The sequence below is a fragment of the Bufo bufo genome, chromosome 2 (genome assembly GCF_905171765.1).
Source record: "Bufo bufo chromosome 2, aBufBuf1.1, whole genome shotgun sequence".
NCBI classification, from domain to species: Eukaryota; Metazoa; Chordata; class Amphibia; order Anura; family Bufonidae; genus Bufo; species Bufo bufo.
Window position 1 is genome coordinate 25,069,935 of NC_053390.1, and position 26,993 is coordinate 25,096,927.

At 44.1% G+C, this 26,993-nt stretch overlaps 2 protein-coding genes across 2 annotated transcripts in view; one reads left to right on the plus strand and one right to left on the minus strand.

The window, feature by feature from the left end:
- Positions 1 to 5,244, plus strand: part of LOC120991122 (zinc finger protein 501-like) — a 200,565-nt gene extending 195,321 nt beyond the window's left edge. The window contains exons 5-6 of the mRNA XM_040420012.1: positions 3,889 to 4,186; positions 4,438 to 5,244. Of these exons, the coding sequence (XP_040275946.1) occupies positions 3,889 to 4,186; positions 4,438 to 4,698 (559 nt within the window). The 3' untranslated portion in view covers positions 4,699 to 5,244. The remainder of the gene's footprint in view (positions 1 to 3,888; positions 4,187 to 4,437) is intronic.
- Positions 1 to 26,993, minus strand: part of LOC120991124 (zinc finger protein 585A-like) — a 2,129,672-nt gene that overhangs the window by 1,844,326 nt on the left and 258,353 nt on the right. The window lies entirely within an intron of this gene.

Here is a 26,993-nt window from a genome sequence, read left to right on the forward strand (position 1 = left end):
TCTTCACTGTGGTTTCTTTCTTTGGAAATTTACCTCATAAGCAGAGGTGTCATTTGGTGCTGAAGAGTGCTCTTAAAAGGTTGCCTCTGCCCTATATAACTGTACCTTCTTCCTCAGAATGTACTAATGTGGAGAAGGAGCTTTTGTCCACTGCCCACTATTCACTCTCATAGACCAAAGGTTGCTTCGGGCCTGAGGCCTGCTAGGTGCTGGGACCTCGGTACAGGTGGTGGGGAGCGCAATATTTTTGTCATCTGTGGGATGTGCTGGAAAACAGGTCTGATCTATGGAGGCCGCACCAAGCAACTTACAGGACCTGCCTTAGAAGCTGGTCTCCCCTTGTTTGTAGACATGGGCTATGGTCTCTGAATGAACGTGAGGAGAATCGCTCTAAACCTAGAAGTGAAGGAGCCGAGAGATGTGTCTGATCTATAGACAGATCTACAGGAGGCCATGTATTCAGGTCACTGTGTGCTTGTGTCTCCACATGATGATCCAGCAGGAGAAATCCACCAAGAGTGATGTCCCTGTCCTCTGTATTCCCAGGACGTCCAGAGGAGAAGGTCCCAGAGAATCCTCAGGTAGATGCAGTTGAACCCTATACACATCTATATAGGGGTCCTGCAGTCATAGAAGGGTCATAGAGTGTGGGGGTCTCTTATGTGGATCTGTTAGATTTTCCACCTGTCTGCTGTATTGTACTGAATTATTACAGATGACAAATCAGGGGGAAGATTTGACTGATATTAAAGTGGAGGATGAAGAAGAGCGAATGATGGGCGATCCTCCGTGTAAGAGTGAGGTGGAGGAGGACATTCCAGCAGATGTCACCACAGGTATGGAATCATGAATGGAGAAAGTGACTTAGATTCTGTCCTTGGTGCCTTCAGGGCAGGAGAGAATCTGATCACCGGCTGGCTGCCAGTGTTTCCTTTATCCAGGTGACAGCAATCATTGATCAGATTCTTCTCTGATCCAGCTGCTCCTGCAGGGACATGACAATCAGTCACATCCCACCACCTACTGTTTTTTATTTTGGGTGCACAGTTTTGTGCCTGTGTTATCATGATAAACTACATGTACGCCATTGTGCAGGAAAGGGTTAATCTTTTTGGGATAGTAAAGATATATTTGAAATAGTCCATACATCTTCGTAATGGTTAAAGGGGTTTGCAGTGTGAGATTTCAACAGCAATGGAGGAGGAGGTACACAAAACAGTGCTTATTATTATTATTTATTTTAAAGCACCATCAATTCCATGTACATCCAGCTGGGGTTACACAAATAAAAAACACAGTAAACAAGAAACTATTAACAGAGGGGTAAAGGACCCTGCCCGTAAGAGCTTACAATCTATAAGGGAAGGGGAGAACACAGTAGGTGAGGCTATCGGGTGCTCTTGTGGCGGTGTGGAGGAAGCATGCTCCTTGCAGATGGTAGGATTTCCTGAGTAACCTGAGTTTTCAGGTTACTCTTGAAGCTTTGGATGTTGGGGGAGAGCCTGATGTGTTGGGGTAGTGAGTTCCAGAGTAGGGTGAGGCAGGTGAGAAATCTTTAGACTATTGTGTAAAGAACAGATGAGAGAAAACTGAGGAGAAAGTTCTGTGAGGATCTGAGATTATGTGTGGAGCTGTATCGCGAAAGCAGGTCAGAGATGTAAGGAGGGGACAGGTTGTGGACGGCCTTATATGTAGTTGTAAGTATTTTAAACTCAAGTTGCTGGGCAATGGGGAGCCAGTGAAGAGATTGGCAGAGGGGGAGGCAGAGTAAAAATGAAGGTAGAGGTGGATTAACTTGGCAGCAGAGTTGAGAATAGATTGGAGGGGATCGAAAGTACTGGATGGGAGGCCACACAGGAGGATGTTGCAGTAGTCCAGGCGGGAGATGACAAGAGCATGCACTAGTATTTTAGTTGACTCAGGGGTGAGGAAGGCGTGAATAGGAGAGATGCTCTTAAGTTGAAAATGGCAGGTGGAGGTGAGGGTTTGGATGTGTGGCTTAAAGGACAGGGCAGAAACCAATGTTACTCCCAGGCAGCGGGCCTGCTAGACTAGAGAGAGTGTTGTGCTATTAACTGTGATGGACAGGTCAGGTAGTGGGGCAGAATGACATGGGGGAAAGATAATGAATTAAGTTTTCTCCATGTTGAGTTTTAGGAAGCAGGAACAGAAGAATGAAGATTTTGCTGACAGACACGCTGGGATTCTGGATAGGAGGGAAGCAACATATGGGCTGGAGAGGTAGATTTGAGTGTCATCAGCATAGAGGTGGTATTGGAAGCTATGGGACACTATGAGCTGTCGCAGGCCGAATGTGTAAGTGGAGAAAAGCAGGGGACCCAGGACAGAGCCTTGAGGGACACCAACAGAAAGGGGGCATGATGAGGAGGTAGTGTATGAATGGGAAATGCTGAAGGTTCTGTTGGTGAAGAACAAGGAGATCCAGGAGAGGGCTAGGTCTTTGAAGAGCAGATTTGTAGGAGGAGAGAGTGGTCAACAGTGTCGAAGGCAGAGGAAAGGTCAAGAAGAAGGAGCACAGAGTAGTGACGTTTAGCTTTGGCAGGTAGCAGATGGTTAGTGACTTTGGTTAGGGCAGTTTCAGTGCAGTGATTTGGTCTGAAGCCGGATTGCATTTGATCAAAAAGTGAGTGGTACGAGAGGTGAGAGGACCATTCGAGATGGACATTTTGTTCTAGGAGTTTGGATGCAAATGGGAGCAGTGAAACGATAGCTGGATAGAGAGGATGGGTCTAGGGAAGGTTTCTTGAGTATAGGTGTGACGGTTGCATGTTTAAAAGAGGAAGGGAAGGTGCCAGGGGTTAGCGATAAGTTGAAGGGATAACAATAGTGGGGAAGTTAGGGATGAGGTGGGATGGGATTGGGTCAAGGGCACAAGTGTTTGTCAGCTAAACTCTAGGTAGGTATTATAGCATGGATTTTTCTAATGAATCCACCAGCTTTATCGGGTCTGAAAGATCAATTTAATAATGAATTGCAGTTTGCGTTGAGGAATGTGTTAACAGATCCTTTTTAAGTTAACTTGTATTAAACTGATGCCCACTTTGCCAAATGTATTAAGTTTATAAGGTTTGGTTGCCAGACATAGTTGGTTTTTTCTAATTCTTGAGCTAGTTTCTGTGATATAAGTGGTGACCGCTGATAGACCAGAATCCTGAAGTTTCTCAGAATATTAAACAAAGTCTTCTAAGGCTGGAGTTGCACATTCAGTTTTTGGTGCACTTTTTTGAACCAAAGCCAGGAGTGCATTCAAAATCAATGGCTTTTAGTTCTCCTTCCTGATGCATCTACTTCCAGCCTGATAAGAATGTTATGTTTGTCTGCATTCTAGTTTTGGGGAAAAAAAACACAAATTTACATTTTTATCTTAACAGAAAATTCCAGCATGAATTCTGGGAAGGGAAACCTCATGTTATCACTGAATTATAAATCAGAAGATGAAGATATCATGCTGCGCTCTTCAGGAGAAAATCTCATTACCCTTAATGTATATCCACAACTTCACAGTACAGATCTATCACATAATCAACCTATTCATGAGGAGCCTTCTCCTGACCAGTCACAGTTTGTTACCACAAGTGCAGGTCAGGATAGGGTTAAAAGGTTTCAACACGTTGAAGAGTTAACAAAAAGATCAATTCTTTCTACATACAGAAGAGTTCATACAGGGGAGAAGCCATACTCCTGTTCAGAATGTGCAAAGTGCTTCATAAAGAAATCAAGTTTTGTTAACCATAAAAGGACTCACACAGGAGGCAAGCTGTATTCATGTTCAAAATGTGGGAAAAGCTTTACAAATAAATCAGATCTTGTTGTACATGAAAGACATCACACAGGACCGAGACCATATTCATGTTCAGAATGTGGGACATGTTTTAAAAAAAAATCACATCTTGTTAGACATGAAATAATTCACACAGGAGAAAAGCCATTTACATGTTCAGAATGTGGAAAATGTTTTACAGATAAATCAAATCTTGTTAGACATGAGAGAAGTCACACAGGAGAGAAGCGGTATTCATGCTCAGAATGTGGGAAAGATTTTACAGATAAATCGAGTCTTGTTTCCCATGAGAGAAGTCACACAGGAGAGAATCCATATTCATGTAGAGAATGTGGGAAGTGTTTTACAGATAAATCAAATCTTGTTATACATGAGAGGAGTCACATAGAAATAAACCATATTCATGTTTGGAATGTTGGAAAAGTTTTACAGAGAAATCAAATCTTAGTAGACATGAAAGAATTCATACAGGAGAAAAGCCGTATTCATGCTCAGAATGTGGGAAATGTTTTACACACAAAAACAAGTCTTGTTTCTCACGAGAGAAGTCACACAGGAGAGAAGCCCTATTCTTGTTCAGAATGTGGAAAATGTTTTAAACTAAATCAAATCTTGTTACACATGGGAGGAGTCACACGAGAGAGAAACCGTATTCATGTTCAGAATGTGGGAAATGTTTTAAAACTAAAGCATATCTCTTAATACATGAGAAAAGTCATACAGGAGAGAAACCATATTCATGCTCAGAATGTGGGACAAATTTTACAGACAAATCAAGTCTTCTTAGACATAAGAGAATTCACACAGGAGCGAAGCCATATTCATGTTCAAAATGTGGAAAATGTTTTACACAGAAATCAAATCTTGTTAAACATCAGAAATGTCACACTGGATAAAAGTAGAGATGAGTACATGTCTTGAAATATGTTTTGGGTCGGATTCAAATAAATAAGTCAATAAACAGACTGTTTAAAGGGAATCTTTCACTAACTTTTTACTAATAAAATTAACTGTAATGGCCAGCTTTACATTGTAAAACAATTCCGATCATAAATGTTTGTCACCAGGGTGTGCACTGAATTTATCCATACCTCCCTAGTCTCCCTCTCCTCTTATGTTATGGTGCTTCAATACCAAATCTGCACAGAACATATCCCCAAGGCAACAGCCCGCAAAAAGGAATGTAGCGTGGCTTGTTTCGATCAAGCATTCTCCCTATTTTTTGGAGCAGCAGCAGTATAGTATGGAACCTGACAGATAAGGCAGGAGATGTGCAGCTGTGTAAAGATAGTAGAAAAGGCAGCGGGGGCAGTAGTAGCTGCAAGGCCAACAGTATAGTATGGAACCTGAGAGACAGGAGAGGAGATTTGTGGCTGTGTAGAGGTAGTAGAAATGGCAGCAGGGGCAGTAGTAGCTGCAATGTCAGCAATACAGTATGAAACCTGACGGACAAGGTTTATTAAACAATCAGTTTTACCCTTTTTGTCACCCCCCATTGCCTCCTAGATTGTAAGCTCTTGTGAGCAGGGTCCTTACTTCTTGTGTTCCAATTTGTAAATTAGCCTTCAATTCTGTGATGTCTATTTTGATTTGTACATGAACCTTCTGAATTGTAAAGCACCGTGGAATATGGTGGTGCTATATAAATAAAGATTATTATTAGTTTTACATTATATGGGGACAGTTTTATGGATGTATGCAGTTAGGAGAGCACCTAACAGTGAGCCGTCTTCTGGGAACAGTGCACTGAAGAAAGGTTTTCCTTAGCAATACTCTTTTAGAACATCACTAAGGATCGACTTCTGAGTTTGTCTTTTAATAAAAGGGAGCAAAATCGCTTAAAGTATACTGCAAAAATAATCCTAAACACTTCCTCCTATGCATAAAAAAATACTGAAAGTAACAGTTACACTTTAACCCCATATGTACATTCCTGGGGTTTAATGGAAAACCTATCTAGATACTGGAGCTGAGCGATATATCGGTGGAGGGAATCGCTTGTGATGTCACATCTGTTAATTAACCCCTGAATAATGCCAACGTGCGTTCAGTGACCGAGTGATGCTCCTATACGTGTTTAATATGTATTCTCCTCCTTTATTACCTGCAGAGCATGAATGGATACATAGAATGTGTCGGCAGATAAGAACCATTTGGCCCATCTAGTCTGCCCAATATACTGAGTACTATGGATAGCCCCTGGCCCTATCTTATATGAAGGATGGCCTTATGCCTATCCATGCATGCTTAAACCCTTCACTGTATTTGCAGCTACCACTTCTGCAGGAAGGCTATTCCATGCATCCACTACTCTCTCAGTAAAGTAATACTTCCTAATATTACTTTTAAACCTATGTCCTCTTGTAGCAGTTTTTCTTCTATTAAATATTCTCTCCTCTTTTACCTTGTTGATTCCCTTTATGTATTTAAAAGTTTCTATCATATCCCCTCTGTCTCGTCTTTCTTCCAAGCTATACATGTTAAGGTCCTTTAACCTTTCCTGGTAAGTTTTATCCTGCAATCCATGTACTAGTTTAGTAGCTCTTCTCTGAACTCTCTCCAAAGTATCAATATCCTTCTGGAGATATGGTCTCCAGTACTGAGCACAATACTCCAAATGAGGTCTCACTAGTGCTCTGTAGAGCGGCATGAGCGCCTCCCTCTATCTACTGGTAATGCCTCTCCCTACACACCCAAGCATTCTGCTAGCATCTCCTGCTGCTCTATGACATTGTCTGCCTACCTTTAAAGGGTTTCTACCATCAGAATTACTGTTATGTAGCTGACTGATATAGCGATGCGCTAATGTCAGCACTACATAGTGTGTTTTTTACATTTGTCCCTGCAGCCGTTTTGCTAAAATACACACTTTTACAATATGCTAATGAGCCTCTAGGTGCTATGTGGGCGTAGATTCAACCCCTAGAGGCTCGGTCTACTTACCCTTTATCCCGCCCAGGTCCTCCATTCTGCCCTCCCCGCTCCTCTTAATTGATGTCCAAGTTCCATGCATCGTTGATGAAATCCCGTTCACTTCTGTATTCTGCTCAGGCGCAGTGAGTGAAGGCCACGCTCTGGTGCCGGCTTTCTCACTGTGACATAGTCGGCGCAGGCGCAGTGAGGAATCCGGCACCAAGAGCGCGGCCTTCACTCACTGCGCCTGCACCGAATACAGAAGTGAACGGCGCAGGCTGAGGCTCCGCTGCATGAGAAGTGAGTCGGTACTAAGATCCAAGTCCTTTAGCTCACTTGAATGGTCTTGGGGTGAGAAGGCTTATATGATCCTCTGGGATTTGTAGCGCCTGTTACCATCCAAGGTAAAATGATTAGGGCTGCAGCTAACGATTATTTGTCGATAATTTAATCGATTAATCGGGAAAAAATGCCAAAATGACAAAATAAAGGGGTTTATATGATTTTACTTGAAAAATTATTTTCAAAGGCCATATTAACCTCTTAAGGACACATGACTTACTGGTACCTCATAATGTCCTGGTACTTAAGGACACATGACGTACCTGTACGTCATGTGTTGTTCCGATCACTGCCGCCCGGCCGGCGGTGATCGGAACAAGGTGCCTGCTCAAATCATTGAGCAGGCACCTCGGCTAAATGCGCGGGGGGGTCCCGCTACCCCCCCATGTCGGCGATCGCAACAAACCGCAGGTCAATTCAGACCTGCGGTTTGCTGCGCTTTCTGCAGTTTCTGATCCCCGCGGTCCCTGACCGCGGGGATCAGAAACTTTAATATGCCTAAAATATATATGTTTCACCCCCCTGCACCCCCGAATGATTTTATGGTGGCGGGAGGTGCAGGGGGCGGTTTGAAGGCGGTGCAGGAGGCGGGCGGTGCGGCAGGCGGGATCGCCATCCCCCGCCCGCCTCCCCTTGAATAATCGTTGGTGGCCAGTGGGTATACCAGGGTGTCAGCACATTGCTGACACCCTGGTATAAACGGATGACATCTGTGATGCGATGTCAGCCGTTTAACCCTTTCCATACCGCGGTCCGTACGGACCTCTGTATGGAAAAGGTTAACAGTCAAGGGGGGCTCCCTCCCTCTCCCATCGGGGGGCTGCTGTGCCTTTGCAGCCCCCCGACAGGATGGGGTGACAGAGGGAGGGAGCCCCCATCCTTACCCTTCCCCGTCTGCGCAGTTGTGGCCACAACTGAGCAGACGGGGAAGGTTCCCATGGCAACAGGACGCCTTCTCAGGCATCCTGCTGTCCATGGTGCTGAACAGATCTGTGCTAAAAGCATAGATCTGTTCAGACAAAGTGTAAGTAAAATACAGTACAGTACACTATATAGTGTACTGTACTGTATTATACAGACCTCAGACCCACTGGATCTTCAAGAACCAAGTGGGTCTGGGTCAAAAAAAAGTAAAAAAAAGTGAAAGAAAAGTAAAAATCAAAAAACACATTTATCACTGATTAAAAATGAAAAAAATAAAATTCCCTACACATGTTTGGTATCGCCGCGTTCGTAACGACCTGATCTATAAAACAGTCTTGTTACTTTACCCAAACGGTGAACGCCATAAAAATAAAAAACTATGATGAAATTGAAATTTTGCCCACCTTACCTTCCCAAAAAAGTAATAAAGTTGCATGTACGCCAAATTGTAACAATCAAACCGTCATCTCATCCCGCAAAAATCATACCCTACCCAAGATAATCGCCCAAAAACGGAAAAAACTATGGCTCTTAGACTATGGAAACACTAAAACATGATTTTTTTGGTTTCAAAAATGAAATCATTGTGTAAAACTTACATAAATAAAAAAAAGTATACATATTAGGTATCGCGCGTCCGTATCGACGGCTCTATAACAATATCACATGACCTAACCCCTCAGGTGACCACCGTAAATTTTTTTTTAAAAAACGGTGTAAAAAAAGCAATTTTTTGTCATCTTACATCACAAAAAGTGTAATAGCAAGCGATCAAAAAGTCATATGCACCCCAATCAAACCGTCATCTCATCCCGCAAAAAAATGAGACCCTACTTAAGATAATCGCCCAAAAACTGAAAAAACTGGCTCTTAGACTATGGAGACACTAAAACATTTTTTTGGTTTTAAAAATGAAATCATTGGGTAAAACGTACATAAATAAAAAAAATTGTATACATATTAGGTATCGCCGCGTCCGTGACAACCTGCTCTATAAAATTACCACATGATCTAACCTGTCAGATGAATGTTGTAAATAGCAAAAAAAAGAAACTGTGCCAAAAAAGCTATTTCTTGTTACCTTGCCGCACAAAAAGTGTAATATAGAACAAAAGTCCAGCTAGAGCATAACCCTTCTAGAGAGATTAACTTTTAATAGTAATTAAACAACAAATAGAAGTCCACTGATGTCCCGATGTATATGGATCCACCGGAGATATAACATGCTCATTAAGTCTATGGGGGAACTGTCCATAGATGCATACCCTGAGGATAAGCCCTCAGCCAGGGACGACCCTTATGGTGGGGACCCCCTGTCCTCGATCCTAGGCTAGCACTCCTAAATTGCCCTATTGTATACGGGCTAATAAATATCAATCTAACGGTGGACTCATATACATCCAGACAGAAAGAACCAAACAAACAATAGAAAATGCACAATGTATACAGCCCTAATGATGTAAACCACCAAGAGGTACATGGTGCATCAGACTAACTATTTAAAAGACACCCTAATACGATAGCATTTGATATCACAGACTATTTCTGTGGCCAATCCCAACGCGTTTCCCCACAGTGTGGATCATCAGGGGGTAAATAAATCTATATACTTAAACAGATGAAAAAGACTAAAGAAAATGGAACGGAAGGAGACCCAAATTATATTAGGGTTTCCGTACAGTCGGTATTAATAGCCGTTCAACGTACAGTGGTGTCAAGTCACAGGTAATGGTAAAGTTAAAAAATGGACCAGATGATAATCCTAGGAGGAAGAATAGATATCTCACATGAGTCGAATTCAAGGTAGGTTTCTGCGGAAAGAAGAAAGAAAAAAATACATATATGTATATATATGCATGTACCTATACATGGACACCTATATGTCTTATTAGATAAGAAAGCCACCACCGTAATGAGCCCCAACTAGGGGGATAACTCACTGTGTCCGGAGATAACTCAGTGCATATATAAACAAAGTTTGTATTACACAGACGCCAACCAGGTTATGCGTCACCATGAGGTTAATAGTGTCCACCAAAGCTCGCATCCATGTAGGTTGAGTGATACGATAGACTGGAACATAAGCACATATAGGATAGCTGGTAAATATACGGGACCACCACCAAACGGGCCCAAAACGGTATAAAGGATAAAAATACCTTGGATACGCTATTGATAATACAAACATCAGCCCAGGATAAAAGGCCTGTTTATTGTGGGTCCCCTACATGGTAAAGAGCGTATATCAGAACATACATAAAGCAGTAGCCTACCCATATCCCAAGAAAGTGTTCAGGGATAACTCACAGTTGGAGCCTGTCGCGGCGCTTCCCCCAATTCCAATCCTCCTAGGGTCCAATGTTGAGCCTCTCTAATCAGCCCTACCTTATAAAGCTTGCCCCCAATCATTCACATATTGATAAAACCTGTGCCAGTGTGGATCACATTGTTGAAAAAAGCCATCGATGTGGGCGTGCGTTCCACTGTGGAACGCACGCCCGGATATCTGGTATCGGTCTAGGCGCTGTGTCTATCCTGTAAAACCAGAGCGTGCGTTCCACTGTGGAACGCACGTCGCGCTCTCTACTATCGGCAATGGCACAGAGTTGTAGCGTCCTTTTCTAGACCCATGCGTTCCAGTATGGAGCGCATGGTGGTACGTCAGCTGGCCGACCGGATGTCCGGTTAGGTATAGATACAGGACCAGTACCATCCTATTGAACCGCAAAACTCATCCAGTGAATGGAACGCAGGTGACTCCCTATTGCCCTCCGCCAAGTTCTGAACATATTTATAATGCATCTATATAGTAATGGCTAATCAAATTCGAGGTCTACCAAGATGTTTAGTGTTAATGACACACTAATGACAGAAGGTCCTACATATAGTTCAGAACAAGTCCCATGGCATCAAATCACTCATGAATGGTGGTCCACCTTAAAGGGGAAATAATAAATATCATTAATGGGCCAGACCCAGGGGGGCAAATTGGGACGCATAAATTAATAGGGGGGGGGGGATTTTGGGGCAAGAAAAAAGGAGGACATCTAGTGAAACAGACATATTCGTCGATATCTAAAACCCCCCCATCATGATAAATAGGGGATTATAATTACAGCAGTGAAACTGTTAATATTCACTGTAATGATAATTAATATTTTGGTGCTTCACACACCAGGCCCAGTTTAGGGGGCAATAAAGTCACTCAAGCCTCATAATTACAAGGGGTTAATAAGGGAGGGGAAAATGGAACGGGGACAAGGGTGAAAGGTAGGAACAGAGTCCGGATGCGTCAGAAGTGGGCCAGAAGGCCATTCAGCTATTGAATGGGTGAGGGACCCAGTCAAAGACAAGGGTCACAGAAAACATGAAAAGGTTAGTCTTTCATTAAGTCCGTGGGGGGATTGGGAACGGAGTCTATGGATCCACTCACTCTCCTTTTTTAGGATCCTCCTATCCCAATCACCCCCGCGTGGAGACGGAGGTACCAATTCGAGCACAGTAAAGCGAAGAGATCTGGGATCACCTCCATAGATATCGTTGACGTGTACCGCCACGGGTGTGGCCTCCTGATTCCTTACGTCATTAACATGTTCTAGAATTCTCCTTCTAAATTCCCTTATTGTCTTACCAACATAGTCCATAGGACATGTACATTGACACAAATAGACCACTCCCTTAGATCTACAGTTAATAAAGTCACGGACCAGGAACGTCTGCCCAGTCACCGATCCTGTGATGGTTTTCGCGGTAGTCAGATACTCGCATGCTTTGCAGCCGCCACATCTAAATACGCCTATGGGTTTTCGGTCAAGCCAAGTACCCTTATTGGCGGGTGGTGTGAAATGGCTGGATACTAACCGATCCTTGAGACTCCTCCCTCGTCTATAGGAGACGGCCGGATGTTCAGTAACAATCTCGGAGAGGTCAGGGTCCATTCTCAGGATGGGCCAGTATTTAGTTAAAAAAAAATTAACATCAAGATTTGCAGCATCGAAGTTCGAAATGATTCTGGTCGGTTTTGAGCAGTCGGTCATCCTAGTTTTGGGAGTTAGTAGTTCAAACCGGTCTCTGGTCAGTGCATGTTTAAAGGCATCATTAAGAACAGGTTGTGGATAGCCTCTGGCCACAAACCTGTCACGTAGAGCCCTGGACTCTCTGAAAAAAGACTCATCACTGGAGCAGTTCTTACGCACCCGGAGGTATTGACCTCTTGGAATGCCCCGTTTATGGGGGGCGGGGTGGTAGCTACTCCAGTGTAGGAGTTAATTAGTAGCAGTAGTCTTCCTATATACAGTCGTGGCCAAAAGTTTTGAGAATTACATAATAATTGGAAATTGGAAAAGTTGCTGCTTAAGTTTTTATAATAGCAATTTGCATATACTCCAGAATGTTATCAAGAGTGATCAGATGAATTGCATAGTCCTTCTTTGCCATGAAATTAACTTAATCCCAAAAAAATCCTTTCCACAGCATTTCATTGCTGTCATTAAAGGACCTGCTGAGATCATTTCAGTAATTGTCTTGTTAACTCAGGTGAGAATGTTGACGAGCACAAGGCTGGAGATCATTATGTCAGGCTGATTGGGTTAAAATGGCAGACTTGACATGTTTAAAAGCAGGGTGATGCTTGAAATCATTGTTCTTCCATTGTTAACCATGGTGACTTGCAAAGAAACGCGTGCAGCCATCATTGCGTTGCATAAAATGGCTTCACAGGCAAGGATATTGTGGCTACTAAGATTGCACCTCAATCAACAATTTATAAGATCATCAAGAACTTCAAGGAAAGAGGTTCAATTCTTGTTAAGAAGGCTTCAGGGCGTACAATAAAGTCCAGCAAGCGCCAGGATCGTCTCCTAAAGAGGATTCAGCTGCGGGATCGGAGTGCCACCAGTGCAGAGCTTGCTCAGGAATGGCAGCAGGCAGGTGTGAGCGCATCTGCACGCACAGTGAGGCCAAGACTTTTGGAAGATGGCCTGGTGTCAAGAAGGGCAGCAAAGAAGCCACTTCTCTCAAAAAAAACCCATCAGGGACAGATTGATCTTCTGCAGAAAGTATGGTGAATGGACTGCTGAGGACTGGGGCAAAGTCATATTCTCCGATGAAGCCTCTTTCCGATTGTTTGGGGCATCTGGAAAAAGGCTTGTCCAGAGAAGAAAAGGTCAGCGCTACATCAGTCCTGTGTCATGCCAACATAAAGCATCCTGAGACCATTCATGTGTGGGGTTGCTTCTCATCCAAGGGAGTGGGGCTCACTCACAATTTTGCCCAAAAACACAGCCATGAATGAAGAATGGTACCAAAACACCCTCCAACAGCAACTTCTTCCAACAATCCAACAACAGTTTGGTGAAGAACAATGCATTTTCCAGCACGATGGAGCACCATGCCATAAGGCAAAAGTGATAACTAAGTGGCTCGGGGACCAAAACGTTGACATTTTGGGTCCATGGCCTGGAAACTCCCCAGATCTTAATCCCATTGAGAACTTGTGGTCAATCCTCAAGAGGTGGGTGGACAAACAAAAACCCACTAATTCTGACAAACTCCAAGAAGTGATTATGAAAGAATGGGTTGCTATCAGTCAGGAATTGGCCCAGAAGTTGATTGAGAGCATGCCCAGTCGAATTGCAGAGGTCCTGAAAAAGAAGGGCCAACACTGCAAATACTGACTCTTTGCATCAATGTCATGTAATTGTCGATAAAAGCCTTTGAAACGTATGAAGTGCGTGTAATTATATTTCACTACATCACAGAAACAACTGAAACAAAGATCTAAAAGCAGTTTAGCAGCAAACTTTGTGAAAACTAATATTTGTGTCATTTTCAAAACTTTTGGCCACGACTGTATATTTGTCGATAATCTATCCCCGATTTTTGTCACCTTAACATCCAAAAAGGTAATGCTGGAGGGGTTGTGTTCAGAGGTAAACCGGAGTCCAATCTCGTTTTTGTTAAGGTCGGACACAAATCGCTTGAACTCCGTTGGTTCCCCCTTCCAGACAACAAAAACGTCGTCAATGAAGCGAGTCCAGAACTGTATGTTACTGGACCACCAGACGACGTGATCGGGAAGACGTGTGTATCCTCCCACCAGCCAGGAAGAGGTTGGCATAGGTGGGGGCGCAGGGGCTACCCATCGCCGTCCCCCTGAGCTGATGGTAGAATTTTGAATTAAATAGGAAGAAATTATGAGTAAGGGTATACTCCAGCAACTTGACGATGAATCTATTATGTGAATTATATTGTATTCCCCTAGTGCGCAGGAAATACTCTATAGCTCTAAGACCATACTGATGGGGGATAGAGCTGTATAATGATTCAACATCAATACTCCCCAAGATGCACTCAGGGTCAAGGTTAAGAGCCTCTATTTTATTGAGGAAGTCCATTGTGTCCCTCGCATAGGCAGGGAGGGACACAACGAACTCCCTCAGCACCCTATCCAAATATACCCCACAATTTTGGGTCAATGAGTTGACCCCCGATACAATAGGACGGCCCTTAAGCGGGGTCACCCCTTTGTGAATCTTGGGGATCCCATAAAAGGTCGCTATCAGGGGTTTGGTAGGCAGTAGGAACTCAAATTCAGGTGCACTGATTACTCTTTCATCCAAGCCAGTTCTCGTCGACCACCTCGTCGTCTAGACCCTGAGCGACCTGAGTTGGAGTAATTGCCGTAGGGTCTAGAGTACGAATCCGTATCCGAGGAATCAAACTCAGAGGAAGATGGTTCAGATCCCACTATCGGTCCTTGTGTCGTAATGTATGCTCGATTATCTTTGAACTCCCCCAGATCCCTGAAAAATTGTCTATGCTTGCGTTGGTTGATCAGTCCCAGCTCTGTTAGTCAAGTGGGATGAGATACTCACACAGAGCTCACTAACTCTAATGAACCTACTATTGGAGAAGGAGAGAGACAAGTCTTTGAGCATTCCTCCAAGAAATTACAGGAGAAAATCGAGATAGCCCTTAAGTTTAAAGAGGATTCTGAATTTTCTAGACGTGAGAGTTCTCTTCAAACTTCTGTCGACCGCTTCCAGGGACTGATCAAGGAACGCAAGCATAGACAATTTGTCAGGGATCTGGGGGAGTTCAAAGATAATCGAGGATACATTACGACACAAGGACCGATTGTGGGATCTGAACCATCTTCCTCTGAGTTTGATTCCTCGGATACGGATTCGTACTCTAGACCCTACGGCAATTACTCCAACTCAGGTCGCTCAGGGTCTAGACGACGAGGTGGTCGACGATGGCAGAGGGGCAGTGGCTACAGAGGCAGGGGACGGGCGACACGTAGACCGAGCTATCCAAATGCCTCCTCCTCCTCACCTCCCTCTGGCTATTCCAACAATACTCAGACACAACAACAGCCCTCTTTTTTAGAGAAAAGTGTAATGCCCTACCAATTACGAGACCGTGGTCGGACGGACAGGGGACAGTAACAGATCTCCAAATTGTGAATCTGTCAGCCAGGAGCCTCACTCCGGAAGAGGTGGGGGTCCTTAAGAGGGGCCTGTCCTTTGTGCCTACCACTAGTTTTAGTCTATTCTCGTGGACTAGGGACCTTCCCCTCTTCTGCAGGAGGCTCAAGTGGCACAAATTCTTTAGGGCCTCAAATAGAGAGACTTGTAATAGACTCGGCCTGGACGAAGGTGACTTTGATGACCTTCAGACTCTCACTGATCTAAATAGTGATCATACTCGTATCACAGGTTCGGGCCCTTTCACTACATTGAAACCCAAAAGTAAGAAAATGCCTCCTCCTGCAGATTATGAACATGTCGATATCTTTTTACAGATGGTCACGAATGACCTTGAGCAACTTGAAAGTTTAGGTCCAAAATCTTTCAACCTCTCCTTGACGGAGATGCAGGCACTAAAATCGCTAGAAAAAGATCGCACCATTGTAATAAAACCATCAGACAAGGGGGGCAACTTGGTTGTCCTTGATAATGATGCATATGTGCATATGTGCCTGGACCTCTTGAAGGACAGAGAGGGATATAGGATCCTATCCATCAATCCTTTTTAATGGAACTCAAACAGATTTTACTAACTGGCTTGGATGAAGGAGTGATCAGTGCACCTGAATTTGAGTTCCTACTGCCTACCAAACCCCTGATAGCGACCTTTTACGGGATCCCCAAGATTCACAAAGGGGTGACCCCGCTTAAGGGCCGTCCTATTGTATCGGGGGTCAACTCATTGACCCAAAATTGTGGGGTATATTTGCATAGGGTGCTGAGGGAGTTCGTTGTGTCCCTCCCTGCCTATACGAGGGACACAATGGACTTCCTCAATAAAATAGACGCTCTTAACCTGGACCCTGAGTGCATCTTGGGGAGTATTGATGTTGAATCATTATACAGCTCTATCCCCCATCAGTATGGTCTTAGAGCTATAGAGTATTTCCTGCGCACTAGGGGAATACAATATAATTCACATAATAGATTCATCGTCAAGTTGCTGGAGTATACCCTTACTCATAATTTCTTCCTATTTAATTAAAAATTCTACCATCAGCTCAGGGGGACAGCGATGGGTAGCCCCTGCGCCCCCACCTATGCCAACCTCTTCCTGGGCTGGTGGGAGGATACACACGTCTTCCCCGATCACGTCGTCTGGTGGTCCAGTAACATACAGTTCTGGACTCGCTTCATTGACAACGTTTTTGTTGTCTGGAAGGGGGAACCAACGGAGTTCAAGCGAATTTGTGTCCGACCTTAACAAAAACGAGATTGGACTCCGGTTTACCTCTGAACACAACCCCTCCAGCATTACCTTTTTGGATGTTAAGGTGACAAAAATCGGGGATAGATTATCGACAAATATATATAGGAAGACTACTGCTACTAATTCCCTCCTACACTGGAGTAGCTACCACCCCGCCCCCCTTAAACGTGGCATTCCAAGAGGTCAATACCTCCGGGTGCGTAGGAACTGCTCCAGTGATGAGTCTTTTTTCAGAGAGTCCAGGGCTCTACGTGACAGGTTTGTGGCCAGAGGCTATCCACAACCTGTTCTTAATGATGCCTTTAAACATGCACTGACCAGAGACCGGTTTGAACTACTAACTCCCAAAACTAGGATGACACACTGCTCTCAACCGACCAGAATCATTTCGAACTTCGATGCTGCAAATCATGATGTGAATTTTTTTTTAACTAAATACTGGCCCATCCTGACAATGGACCCTGACCTCTCCGAGATTGTTACTGAACATCCGGCCGTCTCCTATAGACGAGGGAGGAGTCTCAAGGATCGGTTAGTATCCAGCCATTTCACACCACCCGCCAATAAGGATACTTGGCTTGACCGAAAACCCATAGGCGTATTTAGATGTGGCAGCTGCAAAGCATGCGAGTATCTGACTACCGCGAAAACCATCACAGGATCGGTGACTGGGCAGATGTTCCTGGTCCGTGACTTTATTAACTGTAGATCTAAGGGAGTGGTCTATTTGTGTCAATGTACATGTCCTATGGACTATGTTGGTAAGACAATAAGGGAATTTAGAAGGAGAATTCTAGAACATGTTAATGACGTAAGGAATCAGGAGGCCACACCCGTGGCGGTACACGTCAACGATATCTATGGAGGTGATCCCAGATCTCTTCGCTTTACTGTGCTCGAATTGGTACCTCCGTCTCCACGCGGGGGTGATTGGGATAGGAGGATCCTACAGAAGGAGAGTGAGTGGATCCATAGACTCCGTTCCCAATCCCCCCACGGACTTAATGAAAGACTAACCTTTTCATGTTTTCTGTGACCCTTGTCTTTGACTGGGTCACTCACCCATTCAATAGCTGAATGGCCTTCTGGCCCACTTCTGACACATCCGGACTCTGTTCCTACCTTTCACCCCTGTCCCCGTTCCATTTTCCCCTCCCTTATTAACCCCTTGTAATTATGAGGCTTGAGTGACTTTATTGCCCCCTAAACTGGGCCTGGTGTGTGAAGCACCAAAATATTAATTATCATTACAGTGATGGGGGGTTTTAGATATCGACGATTGCGACAATATGTCTGTTTCACTAGATGTCCTCCTTTTTTCTTGCCCCAAAATCCCCCCCCCCTATTAATTTATGCGTCCCAATTTGCCCCCCTGGGTCTGGCCCATTAATGATATTTATTATTTCCCCTTTAAGGTGGACCACCATTCATGAGTGATTTGATGCCATGGGACTTGTTCTGAACTATATGTAGGACCTTCTGTCATTAGTGTGTCATTAACACTAAACATCTTGGTAGACCTCGAATTTGATTAGCCATTACTATATAGATGCATTATAAATATGTTCAGAACTTGGCGGAGGGCAATAGGGAGTCACCTGCGTTCCATTTACTGGATGAGTTTTGCGGTTCAATAGGATGGTACTGGTCCTGTATCTATACCTAACCGGACATCCGGTCGGCCAGCTGACGTACCACCATGCGCTCCATACTGGAACGCATGGGTCTAGAAAAGGACGCTACAACTCTGTGCCATTGCCGATAGTAGAGAGCGCGACGTGTGTTCCACAGTGGAACGCACGCTCTGGTTTTACAGGATAGACACAGCGCCTAGACCGATACCGGATATCCGGGAACGCACGCCCACATCGATGGCTTTTTTCAACAATGTGATCCACACTGGCACAGGTTTTATCAATATGTGAATGATTGGGGGCAAGCTTTATAAGGTAGGGCTGATTAGAGAGGCTCAACATTGGACCCTAGGAGGATTGGAATTGGGGGAAGCGCCGCGACAGGCTCCAACTGTGAGTTATCCCTGAACACTTTCTTGGGATATGGGTAGGCTACTGCTTTATGTATGTTCTGATATACGCTCTTTACCATGTAGGGGACCCACAATGAACAGGCCTTTTATCCTGGGCTGATGTTTGTATTATCAATAGCGTATCCAAGGTATTTTTTATCCTTTATACCGTTTTGGGCCCGTTTGGTGGTGGTCCCGTATATTTACCAGCTATCCTATATGTGCTTATGTTCCAGTCTATCGTATCACTCAACCTACATGGATGCGAGCTTTGGTGGACACTATTAACCTCATGGTGACGCATAACCTGGTTGGCGTCTGTGTAATACAAACTTTGTTTATATATGCACTGAGTTATCTCCGGACACAGTGAGTTATCCCCCTAGTTGGGGCTCATTACGGTGGTGGCTTTCTTATCTAATAAGACATATAGGTGTCCATGTATAGGTACATGCATATATATACATATATGTATTTTTTTTATTTCTTCTTTCCGCAGAAACCTACCTTGAATTCGACTCATGTGAGATATGTGTTTACATATCAGTTGATGCAATATCTATTCTTCCTCCTTCTCCTCCTAGGATTATCATCTGGTCCATTTTTTTACTTTACTATTACCTGTGACTTGACACCACTGTACGTTGAACGGCTATTAATACCGACTGTACGGAAACCCTAATATAATTTGGGTCTCCTTCCGTTCCATTTTCTTTAGTCTTTTTCATCTGTTTAAGTATATAGATTTATTTACCCCTGATGATCCCACACCGTGGGGGAAACGCGTTGGGGTTGGCCACAGAAATAGTCTGTGATATCAAATGCTATCATATTAGGGTGTCTTTTAAATAGTTAGTCTGATGCACCATGTACCTCTTGGTGGTTTACATCATTAGGGCTGTATACATTGTGCATTTTCTATTGTTTGTTTGGTCCTTTCTGTCTGGATGTATATGAGTCCACCGTTAGATTGATAATTATTAGCCCGTATACAATAGGCAATTTAGGAGTGCTAGCCTAGGATCGAGGACAGGGGGTCCCCACCATAAGGGGTCGTCCCTGGGCTGAAGGCTTAGCCTCAGGGCATGCATCTAGGGACAGTTCCCCCATAGACTTAATGAGCATGTTATATCTCCGGTGGATCCATATACATCGGGACATCAGTGGACTTCTATTTGTTGTTTAATTACTATTAAAAGTTAATCTCTCTAGAAGGGTTATGCTCTAGCTGGACTTTAGTACTCTTTACCTCTTAACCCAATATATAATACCCTATTTAGAATCGCTGGACTTTAATTGACTAATATAGAACAACCAAAAATCATATGTACCCTAAACTAGTACCAACAAAACTGCCACCCTATCCCGTAGTTTCTACAATGGGGTCACTTTTTTGGAGTTTCTACTCTAGGGGTGCATCAGGGGGGCTTCAAATGGGACATGGTGTCAAAAAAAACAGTCCAGCAAAATCTGCCTTCCAAAAACCGTATGGCATTCCTTTCCTTCTGCGCCCCGCTGTGTGCCCGTACAGCAGTTTACAACCACATGAGGTGTTTCTGTAAACTACAGACTCAGGGCCATAAATAATGAGTTTTGTTTGGCTGTTAACCCTTGCTTTGTAACTGGAAAAAAAATATTAAAATGGAAAATCTGCCAAAAAAGTGAAATTTTGAAATTGTATCTCATTAAATCTAGTGCAACACCTAAAGGGTTAACAAAGTTTGTAAAATCAGTTTTGAATACCTTGAGGGGTGTAGTTTATAGAATGGGGTCATTTTTGGGTGGTTTCTATTATGTAAGCCTCGCAAAGTGACTTCAGACCTGTAGTGGTCCCTAAAAATTAGTTTTTTTGTAAATTTCAGAAAAATTTCAAGATTTGCTTCTAAACTTCTAAGCCTTGTAACATCCCCAAAAAATAAAATATCATTCCCAAAATAATTCAAACATGAAGTAGACATATGGGGAATGTAAAGTCATCACAATTTTTGGGGGTATTACTGTGTATTACAGAAGTAGAGAAACTGAAACTTTGAAATTTGCTAATTTTTCGGTAAATTAGGTATTATATTTTTTTTACTTCAATTTACCAGTGTCATGAAGTACAATATGTGACGAAAAAAACGATCTCAGAACGGCCTGGATAAGTCAAATCGTTTTAAAGTTATCAGCACAAAAAATGGCCTGGTCCTTAAGGTGAAATAAGGCTGTGTGCTGAAGGGGTTGAAACAAATTTAGGAGTTACATAATTATAAAAATTTTGCATTACAATGTAAAAAAGACAAGTTATGGGTGATCTGTGGATGACACTATTATGGGGGATCTGTGGATGACACACATATGGGGGATCTGTGGATGGCACTGTTATAGGGTGGGGGATCTGTGGATGGTACTGTTATGGAGAGGGGGATCTGTGGATGGTACTGTTATGGGAGGGGGATCTGTGGATGGTACTGTTATGGAGAGGGGGATCTGTGGATGGTACTGTTATGGAGAGGGGGATCTGTGGATGGTACTGTTATGGAGAGGGGGATCTGTGGATGGTACTGTTATGGGAGGGGGATCTGTGGATGGTACTGTTATGGGGAGGGGGATCTGTGGATGGTACTGTTATGGGGAGGGGGATCTGTGGATGGTACTGTTATGGGGAGGGGGATCTGTGGATGGCACTGTTATGGGGAGGGGGATTATTGCACTGCTCTGGGGAGGGGGAAATGTGAATAGCACTGTTATGGAGGGAATCTGTGGATGGCACTTATGGAGGGGATCTGTGGATGGCACTGTTATGGGGAGGGGGATCTGTGCACTGCTATGGGGAGGGGGATCTGTGGATGGCAGTGGTACTGTTATGGGGAGTGGGATCTGTGGATGGTACTGTTATGGGGGAGGGGGGGGATCAGTGGATGACACTATGGGGGGGGATCTATGGATGACACTATATAGCATTGTATGCTATATGTGTCATCCACAGATATCCCTCCCCATAACAGTGTCATCCACAGATTCCCCTCCCGATAGCAGTGCACAGATCCCGCTCTCCATAACAGTGCCATCCACAGATCCCCTCCATAACAGTGCCATTCACAGATCCCCCTCCCCATAACAGTGCCATCCACAGATCCCCTCCATAACAGTGTCATCCACAGATCCCCCTCCCCATAACAGTGTCATCCACAGATCCCCCTCCCCATAACAGTGCCATCCACAGATCCCCTCCATAACAGTTCCATCCACAGATCCCCTCCATAACAGTGCCATCCACAGATCCCCGTCCCCATAACAGTTCCATCCACAGATCTCCCAATACACCGGCCACATCAGTATTCAGACTATTCCTTAACTGGCAGTAACTTTTACTTTAACTCTAAATCAGCTCTATGATCTTTATTACCTTACAAATACAATGAAGCTCCGGTAACAGGCAGAGCAGGTGGCGGCGTAACGTCACTCACTCACGTGACGCGCCTGCTCCTCCCACTTTATGAATGCAGCAGGCGGAGCAGGCGCGTCACGTGAGTAAGTGACGTAACGCCGCCGCCCAAAAGACTTAAAGATGAGGGGGGGCACACCTAACAATATACAAAGGAGTGCAGGCCTGGCATCAAAAAAGACAAACATGAGCTATACTAAAGAAAGAAATACCATAACTCAGCCGCACCTCCAAGAATAAAACATGATTTATTGAAACATATAGATTAAAAACATAGATTCATGGAGCAAGCCCCACTGATGGGCAAGATAAAGTGCTACAAAATATAACAAGAGTCACCATGCAATCATGATACCAAAACAGGATAACAGTGAAAATGCCTGCAACACCTGGGTAAAATACTTATCGTCCAACACAGTGGTAGCACATAGGAAATCAATGAAGCCGATCAGTGAGGAGAGCAAAAAGGTCCTAGTGCAAATGCTAGCTTCCTCAGAGGTCCATGTGAATCCGAATGACTGTTACAACAGTTTTTTAATCAGCATAATTACATCATAATCAGAAAAACCTGTGGTCAAATCTATCAGAAGAAAACTCCCAAGGGGGGAGCCAGGGAGGGGGCGGCAGAGGATATGTGTTACCTGGATCCTCCCCGGTGCATGGTAACGCGCGAATGCAGACGCCGGTGCAAGCCGGCGTGTTGTACAGGCAGATGCGCATGCGCAAGATGGCGCCCAAACCGTAAGTCAGCACCGCGATGCGTTCCAAAGACCGGAAACGCACCCCGGCGCCGACGTCACCTTCGGCCGCCAGCCTGCGCCATAGCATCCAGTGGAACGCAGACAGGCAAGGGGCGCACAAAAGCATAGTAGGACATAAGATGATCTAAATATTCTAAACCAGTTACATGATTATATATAAGTGTGATTACCATAAAGGACAACATGTATTAGGACTGTGGGCCACAATAGACCCACTGTCGGAGCAATATATTATATTTATACAGTACACACTCCAAAGTGACTCCACAAATATACAGACACAGTGTGGACAGACTCTTTAGATCATGATAGAACCACCAAAAAGAACACAGTGATTTATAAAAAATTCCAAACCAATAAATAAATAATTAAAAATGTGAGTAATGTCCTCAGTAACAATATACCTCATTGGCTCGATTTATGCAGTCGTATACCTCAAGCCGAGTCATATGCCCCCGAAGACTGTTTCCCGGAGTCAGAATTAAAAGATAATACTAAAAAAAATATATATAAAGAAAATAAAAAAAATTGAAAATACAGAAATATATGTCAATAGACTCAGGATGTAGGCGAACCAGAGGATGAGAGACCATGCACCGGGGAGCAAGGGGCCAGACGAGCAGGCGCAAAAGTAGGAAAAAGGACCAACACACACACATCTAAATGCTGTATACATATAAAATAGACAATTAGTTAATTCGATCAATGTCCAAAATACGAACAATGCAGTACAGTAATTACAAGGGGTATCCCACTGGAGCAGGAGAAACAGCCAGTGGGTTGAGTAAGCTTCCTAAGGCCAGAAGTGATTAAAGTGCTAAGTGCAATTCAAATGTGCCTTGACGGTTATATAGATAAATAAAAGAAGGGGGTACGTTGACCCGTGTGCCTTGACATTTGTTAAGAGGGGTGAGAGAGACGGAGAAGATCCATAAATTCTTTATTCCCACATTCCAGTGTCAGTAAGCCTTTTGAGACCTAGAAAGGGAAAAAATATATAATAATAGTGAAACCAAAACTAAGTGAAAGATAAATTTTATGATACATAGGTCTGTGCAAATAGAACAGAGCTTATGTATAATAACCAGTGAAAGTGAGTTACTCATTAAGACCACCTGGGGCCTGTGAACCAAGGTTAAAAATCCACCTTGATTCCGAACGGAGCAGGCTCTTAGAGATATGTGTACCCCTGATGTTACCCCGGATAATGTCTAACCCCACTACCCGTAGATCATCATACCTACCATCATGGTTATCCAGGAAGTGGTTTGCCACTGATGTTAGGGGTTTCTCCCCCTTGCTTCTGTCCCGTGCTGCCACCCGAATATTCGAAGAGTGCTGTTGTACTCTTTTCCTCAGTTCCTGCATGGTCTGGCCCACATAAATCCTGTTACAGGGACAAAGAAGGGCATAGACTACATTCTTAGAGCGACAGTTGACATAATGTTCGAGGTCCACCCTGTTGTCTTCTCCATGGGCGAAGCTGTCAGAATTCAGCATGAATTGGCAGATATTGCAATCCCCACAAGGATTTGTGCCCTTCAATGTACCACCTCTACCCGTGGTGCCAACCGGACGTTGGAAATGGCTGCGTACAAGGGTATCCTTGAGGTTTGGGGCCCTCCGTGCTATGATCCTTGGTTTGTCATCAACATGTGAGGCTAGTTTACCGTCTGACCTGAGTAGAAACCAATGCGTGTTCAGGATTCTATATAAGTCAGACCACTGGTTGTTGTATTTAGTGATCACACGTACCTTGTTGTCCCGTGATTTGGGCTTGGGTACGAATAAATCCTCGCGTTTAGAGTCCTTAGCCCTTTCAAATGCCCGCGATACAACCTTTTTAGGGTAGCCCCTCTCTTGCAGTCTTGATGATAAATCTTGTGAGGCATCCTTAAAGTCACTGAATTCAGTGCAATTATGTTGTAGACGTAAGAACTGGCCCCTTGGTATACCCTTCTTCAGGTGTGACGGGTGGAAACTCGCAAAGTGGAGTAGGTTGTTAGTTGCAGTGCTTTTTCGAAACAGAGATGTCACAATCCTAAAATCCTTCAATTTTATTCGGAGGTCCAAAAAGTCGACTTCAGACTTAGGAATATGTTTAGCGAGTTCTCGTTAAGGTGGCCAATGAAACGCTCACATTCCTGTCTGGATCCCTACCAAAAGAAGAGGATATCATCAATGAAGCGGTACCAGCCCACCACATGATCCCTGAACTGGTCCAATGGGTACACCCGTGTGGCCTCCCACCAGCCTAAGAAAAGGTTGGCATAGGAAGGCGCACACCGTGCACCCATGGCGGTACCAGAGATCTGCCTGTAAAAAATACGGTCAAAAACAAAATAATTATGTGTGAGCACAAATTCTAATAAACTCACCAGAAAAGTGTGGTGGGCTGGATCGCCAGTGATTGAGCCAGACAGAAAGAACTCAACAGCAGCAAGCCCATGACTGTGGCCAATGTTAGAGTACAACGACTCAACGTCACATGTGACCATCAGGGTGCCGGGCGGCAAAACAACATCCCTCAATTCCTGTATCAGGTGCATAGAATCCCGGATGTATGATTTGAGGCCCAAGACAAAAGACTGTAAGAAAAAGTTCAAATAAATACATGCCTGTTCGCATAGGCCCCCAATGCCTGTCACAATCGGGCGGCCAGGTGGGTTCTCTAGATGTTTGTGCACTTTGGGCAACATGTAAAATGTGGGTGTAATGGGACAACTCACCTCCAAGAACTGGAGTTCCCGCTTGGTGATAATTCTGATGTCAATTTTTTCTTGAATGTTGTGGTCGGGTCTGCAGGAATAGGGGTGTAGAAAACTCTGTTACCCAGTTGGCGTTTGGCTTCACTCATGTACATCCCCATATCCCATACTACAACGTTCCCACCTTTGTCCGCTTCCTTTATAACGAAGGATTTGTTATGTTGAAGTTGTCGGATAACTGTTACCAGAGCTTCATTGTAAGTTAATAAAGATGCGCTGAATTAAAGTTGAAGTAAAAGTTACTGCTGGTTAAGGACCCTGACCGCCCGTTCCCGCCCCGCATAGCAACGAAACGGCTGATTATTCGATAACGGGATACGTTGACAACAAATCCTGTTATCGATAACTTCGATTAATCGTTGCAGCCCTTAAAAGGATGTTAAGAGACTTCACCACAGAGACGTCCGATTGGGATGATCCGCTTCCCATGGAGAAAAAGGACCTGTGGACAGGTTGGAAGAAGTCTCTCGAAGCTTTGACCAGTCTTCACATGGCACGATCCTATGCTCCCGTGCCATTAACTGAAGTCAAGATGCAAAGACTATATCTTCTGCGATGCTTCAGTCAAGGCGATTGCTGCTGTAGCATACCTACAGACCATTGATGTCAAAGAACAATGCCATATAGGATTTGTCATGAGCCGGACCAAACTGGTGCCACTCCCCAAACACACGATACCCAGACTGGAGCTCTGCGCTGCTGTGCTTGCAGTGGAGTTGGCTGAACTTATAACTTAAGGAATGAACCTAGAAATCGAAGAAGTCAAGTTTTATATGGACAGCAAGGTAGTCCTAGGATAGATCTGCAACAAAACCAGACGTTTTTACGTCCAAGTCAGCAATCGGGTGCTAAGGATAATGAGATCCACTTGTCCTAAACAGTGGCACTACGTGCCTACACAGCATAATCCGTCGGGCCACGCGACTAGATCCTTAAAGACACAACATGGTTTATGGGTCCTGCGTTCATGTATCGCTCAACGTCTTGCAACATGGGATCCGATACATTTGAATTGGTAGACCCAGATGTGGATGAAGAAATCCGACTTGAAGTGACTTCAAACCACCAACGCAAATCCCATAGTTTCAACAGGTTCTCCATCTGGATGTTGCTCTTTTGTGCTATAGCCTGTGTAGTCCATGCAGCTCAGACATTACCTGTGAGCCAGAAGCCCTGCAAAGGTTGGCATCACTGCAAACACGCCTTTACTGCTCCTAATCTGGAAAGGTCCAAAAACATAATAATTTGCACGATACAACGTGAATGTCATGCTAAGGAAATAGACTAC